We start from the raw sequence: 5,991 nt of genomic DNA, 5'->3' as shown, positions 1-5,991 counted from the left end.
TATGCTATAAGGCAGCAATATGGTGCCTCTAGCTAGAAGCACTTTGATGCCAAGCATGACGTGCTGTTGTCTACCACTCCTGTTTGTGTAGGGCCATCTCCACTCAAGTGGCACATAGGATAGAGTGCCCAGCCTGGGGTCAGAAAGACCTGAGTTCAAATTTGACCTTAGATACTCACTAGGCTATGTGACCCTAAGCAAGTAACTTAACCCTGGTTTGCCTTGGTTTCCACATTTGTAAAGTGAGCTGGAGAAGGAAATGGCAAACCACTCCAGTATCTTTGCCAAGAATATCCCCAAAAAGGGGTCATGAAATCAGACAAGACTGAAAATAACAAAATCTCCACCCATCCTCCCCCTCTGTCTTCCACCAGGGCTCCCAAAGCACTGGGGCTTAGCCATGTGAGTTTAGAGAAACATGGTGTTTAATGTTAAAGCTCGGCACACTCCAGCAAGGGGCTTGGGGCTGGAGTCAAAGCAGCGGGACGGAGGCAGGTGACCCTCCACAGAGCCTCACATGGCGAAGAGGATAAGGAAGGCTACCATCAAACAGAAGAGCCCCATAGCTTCAGACAGGGCAAAGCCCAGGATGGCATAGGAGAAGAGCTGCTGCTTGAGGGATGGGTTCCTGCAAGTAACAGAGAAAGAGAACAGTTGCCACCCAGGTAATAAAGCTAGGATTATGGACTAGGGGAATGTGGATTCCTGTCAGGTATGGAATTGAGAGGACATTTCCCTGGACAAATTATCCTGATGGGAGAACATGCCATCAGAAGTCATTCCCCTTTAATTAGAGCAAGTGGGTATTAACTCAACAAGGCTGAGTAATACAGGATGCTATATGGCATGGCTTAGAAGTTCTCCCACAAATTCTCAATCAAACATAATTGGGAAAACTGGGAATTAACAGGGAGGCTCCTGAGGGCACCAATCTTATCTGCCTCCTTTCTTACAGAAAGGCTAACAGGATTATGGTGTAGATTTTAAAGACAAAGATTTTCAGTGCCACCCCTACTCTACCCACCTGGCATAGCCGATGATTAAACTGCCAAACACTGTCCCGATACCTGCCCCTGAGCCAGCCACACCAACCGTGGCAGCCCCAGCCCCAATGAACTTGGCAGCTGTGTCAATGTCTCGGGAAATAGCACTGGTCTGGAACTCCCGACAGGCCAGCTGGAGTGGGGTCCTGCTAGAAGTGGGCTAGAAAGAGAAAAGACCAATAAATTGGAGAGACATAGGGCTTGGCAACAAATTTCCCCAATCTGAGTGTAAAGCTGGGCCCTGGTTGGCAATTTGTTCTAAGTACAATGATAAAGGCCCACAGGACAACTCCTTTCTGAGGAATAACTCACATACAAAGGTTATACCAGCTCATGTGAAGAACCTGGAGCTACAAAGGTAGGATGGAGCCCAAGTGATCCTTTCCCACTGGACTTGTTATCTCCGTCAAACCCAGAAGACTCTTACTTTCTTACCTGTTCAAAATGGATCTCTGACCTATTCAGGACAGATGCAGATATAGGCCTGGCCAGACCCCTGGTACAGCAGCGGATCTGCAAAATCCAATAAAGATAGATGGTTTAAAAAAAATCCAAATAAACATGCCAATCACTGAACCCTTAAATCAAGGTTGAGTTTTTCATGTGTACAATTCACAGAATGCATACAAAGTCAACTATCTCATCCCCTTGCCTACCAGCTAATACCCTATCTTAAAAAACCAGCTCAGAATGAGACACTGTGCCCTAGGTACCTTTACCTATTTATCAATAATGCCCTTTGCCTAACTCAGGTTAATGGGTACAGACTTGTCTGGTGTTCTGGAGTGGAAAAAGGAGTCTGTACCAGTGTCCGGTCAGTTACAAAAGACATTAATGCTCAGGTCATTTCAAAGGTCTCAATAATGAAGGAACCCTGTGCTGCTAAGACTCAGTGCCCCACTTCTAAGACAGAGGAGAGTCATCCATCTGGGAAGCTCCTCAACCCAGTGAGGCCTCAAACAGGAGTCTAAGGAGAGTGACCTCTACTTCTTGGGTTTCCATTCACTGGGGAGGGTCCAAGCTCCTGACAAGAATACCAAGTCATGGGGCAGCTAGGTGGCCTTCCGAGTAGAGCCCCTGCCCTGGAGTCAGAAGGACCTGAGTTCAAAACCGGCCTCAGACACTTAACCCACTTCCTAGCTGTGTGACCTTGGGCAAGTCACTTAACCCCAATTGCCCTGCCTTCCCCCCTCCAAAAAAAATACCAAGTCGCAGACCTCACCACATCCAAGACTAAAGAGAAATCCACTTCAGATCATCTGCTTTTACGATTATCCAAGTTACTGCTTGCATCTACTTGCCCAAATAATCAAGGGTTGGCTTTTCTATATTCCACCTGTACTTTCTGGGCATCTCATACTATTGCTGGTATCCACTCTCTTCAATTCATCAATTTTACATGAATGGCACTGCCACCTTGCTAGTACAAAGCTCCCAGGAGACAATGCTTACCAGGGCTGGAGAAATGAGGAGAGTCCCCGTGGTCTGCATTCTGCTCTATATACTAATGGGGAGGAAAAAAACAAAACAAAACAAAACTTAAGAACACCAGTCTTCCATACTCCAGCTTCAGAAGCAGGCTTCCCTTCTTTCCCTTCACCCATGTCCCCTGTACTCCCTCTGAAAGTAGGACCCATGTCACTGCCCTCCATCCAGTATCCTTTCGTCCTTCCTCAACCACATGAAACGAACAGGACGGGGAATTAGAGGTCAGTGGAGCAGATTCGGCATCCCTCCTCCCCACCTATTGCAGTCGTGATAAGAAGGTCACTGTGGGGTAGCTGAAGGTGGGGAGAAAACCAACCCCCCACGCCCCCCACCCCAAGGAGACTTGAGTTCTATACTGGGAGGTCCCAATGCAGCGAGGGCTGTTCACAGGACCACAAGCCTCACGGGCCCATCTAATGGAAGCCCCTCACTTTAAAGAGAAAGAGAGGTCCAGAGGAGTGAGAGGACTTGTCTCCACGCGGTAGAGCAAGGTTAAAATAAAACCTAAGTCTTGGGATCTAGAGCTGCCCGGAGGGAACCTTAGAGGTCACCTAGGCTAATCCAACTTGCTCATTTTGGAGAAGACCAGAGAGGTTGTGTCGAGCCCAAGGTCACACAGCAGTTAACGGAGCATATGTGAGAATCGAAGTCAGGTCCTCCGGCTTCCAAATCTAGGGGTCTAGGCACGACACCATACTGCCCGAGGAAAGGGAGAGTACCCCACGGGAGAAGCAGGGTGAGCCGCCGCTGTGCCAGCCGCTTGCTCGCTTCCCCCCGCTTCCCCCGGGGTAGGGAATCCCGCCTTTGCCCTTCCTGGCCCGGGAAGCCATTGCACCCGGCGCCCTCTGGTCCCCGCTCCATGCCCCGGAATCTCCGTAGGCGGCATGTCTGAGGCACGGCCGGCCCCCGGCTCCAGTCACCTGCGCCCCGCGCTCCTTCCTGCTGCCCTACTCCCCAAGACCCGGCCCGCCGCAGCCGCCGCTAGCTCCGCTCAAGGTGACTCACCTCCCGGTTTCAGCGCTACTCGGCCCCAGAGTCCAGCTCCCCCGCCCACGTGTCCCGTGGTTTCTCCGCTCTCATTGGCCGCCGCCCCAGCCCACCCCTTTCCCACTGGGATCCGTCAACCAACGAGGCGCATCCATTGGCTTCCCGTCGGGCGTCTTCTTCATTCTTTATTGGATCTTTCCAACGAGTCCCGCCTCTCTGCGGCCCAGGGCGGGGACCTTCCTCTAGCACTCGGCTTCCCATTGGTGGAGCCTCCGAAATACTTCGACCATAGAGTACGAAGGACCCAGAGGTTCCATAATCTCCTGCACAAAATGGCTGCCAAGGTGGCAGCCGAGAAAAAGACGTGAGAAGGCCGTTGCGTAGGGACGTCACTTGTCCTTGGAAAGGAGGCTTCCCGGCAGCCAGCTTGGACGTGTTGCATCTTGGGATCTGTAGTCGTCTTATGACTCCAAAGCACGCTGGGAATTGTGGTTCTTTGGTGCGACCAGCTTCCGGAGCCTTCCCTGGACCCTTCTCCGAGGCTTGCCTGAGAAGGTGCGGGGGCGGGGGGTAGGAGGGTGGCGGGTAGTAGTGTAGCAAAATCTATAGGCCGCCTGCCAGCCCTCGAAGTGAAAAAGAGCCGGGGTCAAGTTTTGCCTCGTGTGCTACCTGTATGAACCTGAAAAGCATTTGCTCCCTTCTTTTATCTAGGAACTTTTTTGATCACACATCCCTATCAGCAAACGCTTTTTGAACATGCACCTTCAATATATGTATATTTACTTGATGCACAAATTTAGAAACATCCCCTAGCCAAATGACCTGTGGCAGAACCTTCTGAGCTCTCATTGGGGAGTCCAGCCACAGCTGGACACAACATCACGATGCCATTTTGGTCCTCTTCCAGCAGGAAGGACAAACATCATTTACTTATTTGTAACTGATGTACTCATGATTATGCTCCAAAGTAGGCCTTTCTTTAATAAGTTAATTTATTTATTTTTTAATTTTCGACATTCACTTCCATAAGTTTTAAATTTTCTCCCCCTCCCTCTCCTTCTCCCTCCCCAAGAGGGCATGCAATCTGATATAGGCTTTGCATATACATTCCTATTAAACACATTTTCACATTAGTCATGTTGTATAAAAGAATTATAAGGAATGGGAGGAACTATGAGAAAGAAAAAAATAAAACAAAAAAAAATACTCAGCTCTCTGCATTCAGACTCCATAGTTCTTTCTCTGGATGTGAATGGCCCAAAATAGACATTTTAAAAGGATGAGATAAAGAAGAAATAATGTCTAATCCATCAAGATCCAAGACCACCTCTCCCTCTTTTTAGACACCCCGTTTTCTAGAGCTAAGGCCCAGCAAAGCAAACTGTGCCCTGAGCTTGGCATAACAACAATCCTTTGGGCTCTGGAGGAACTTCGCTGCAACTCAATCACAGAACTGATGGTCCCAGAGCTCGGGCAAGCATCAACAGGCCCAGACATGAGGCCCTGCTATGAATGGACTTTTTGTCTAGACAACATTGCCTCATTCTTGCTGCTGGGCCAAAAAAAAAAAAGATTTTTGGGGAGCTTTACCACTGTTGCTACACTACACTATTTGATTCTTTATCTAGCCACAAATATATAAAACAAGATTTAGCGCCACTGCCTCGCGTCTTCTACCAGAGGAGGCCTCAACATGTGTCTAATTTCTCTCCCCCAATGGAATAAAGAAAGATTTTTGCTTTTACCCTCTGTGAGCTCTTTGGTATTTTTGGAGTTAACAATGGTTGCAAAACCCCTGTGACTCTTTGGTCATTTGTTACCAGAGTTGACAGATCCTAGAGTCAGTAAGCAACCACTACAGAGTAGGGGAGTGACGTGGCCAGCCCAGGCTTTAGGAAAATTAGTTTGGCAATTGTATGGAGAATGGATTGGAAATGAAGCAGGGGAGATCAGTTAGGAGACTGTAACAGAGGCAGTTAGGTGTAGCAGGGGTTGGAGCACTGGCTGTGGAGTCAGGAGGACCCGAGTTCAAATCCAACCTCAGACACTTAGTAGCTGTGGGACGCTAGGCAAGTCACTTAACCCCGATAGCCTCCAAAAATATTAAAAGGAGACCATTACAATATTCCAAGTGAGAAGAGATAAGGATCTGAGCTAAGGTGCCAGCCTGCATGAGAGGAGATATATCTGAGAAATGTTGTGGGAAAAGAAATTAAATTTGGTAATTTATTGGAAATGTATGAGATAGAGTGAGGGGTTAAACATGACAACTCAGGTAGACCTGGTGACTGGAAAGGTGGTCCCAATATGGAAGTTTAGACTTCCAGGGATAGGTTTGGGGTGATTGAGATCAGTGATTCAGATTTCAACCTATCCATGCCTGTTCATTGTTTGAGACAGTCTGTCCCACCCAAAATGAAAATGGGAAAGGCCTCTTACAGGTCACACTCTCCACAAGGGCTCTTAGCCCAAT

At 48.5% G+C, this 5,991-nt stretch overlaps 1 protein-coding gene across 3 annotated transcripts; it reads right to left on the bottom strand.

Annotated features, from left to right (window-relative positions):
- Positions 1-403: 403 nt before the first annotated feature.
- ATP5MC1 (ATP synthase membrane subunit c locus 1) lies at positions 404-3,594 on the bottom strand. 3 transcript variants are annotated; one of them, XM_036753364.1, is made up of 5 exons: positions 3,537-3,594; positions 2,496-2,547; positions 1,479-1,556; positions 1,025-1,203; positions 404-628 (listed from the first exon to the last, which is right to left on the bottom strand). In XM_036753364.1, exons 2-5 carry the CDS (start codon positions 2,532-2,534, stop codon positions 514-516), a joined length of 411 nt encoding a protein of 136 aa, XP_036609259.1. In that variant the 5' UTR covers positions 2,535-2,547; positions 3,537-3,594; the 3' UTR covers positions 404-513. The 3 variants fall into 3 exon arrangements, with proteins under 3 accessions (XP_036609259.1, XP_036609258.1, XP_036609260.1); XM_036753363.1 differs by having other exon boundaries at positions 3,452-3,539; XM_036753365.1 differs by lacking the exon at positions 3,537-3,594 and adding an exon at positions 3,083-3,174.
- Positions 3,595-5,991: the final 2,397 nt, after the last annotated feature.

The sequence above is a fragment of the Trichosurus vulpecula genome, chromosome 4 (genome assembly GCF_011100635.1).
Source record: "Trichosurus vulpecula isolate mTriVul1 chromosome 4, mTriVul1.pri, whole genome shotgun sequence".
Lineage (NCBI taxonomy): Eukaryota > Metazoa > Chordata > Mammalia > Diprotodontia > Phalangeridae > Trichosurus > Trichosurus vulpecula.
Note: the sequence above shows the minus strand (reverse complement) of the source record. Positions and strands in the feature narration are given on the sequence as shown.

Excerpts from the sequence above, each read along its gene's own strand:
- ATP5MC1 (XM_036753364.1), bottom strand. The coding sequence starts at position 2,534 with ATGCAGACCACGGGGACTCTCCTCATTTCTCCAGCCCTG. Across the intron at positions 1,557-2,495 it reads TCCTCATTTCTCCAGCCCTG|ATCCGCTGCTGTACCAGGGG; the intron begins GTAAGCATTGTC and ends TGGATTTTGCAG. Across the intron at positions 1,204-1,478 it reads CAGAGATCCATTTTGAACAG|CCCACTTCTAGCAGGACCCC; the intron begins GTAAGAAAGTAA and ends TTCTCTTTCTAG.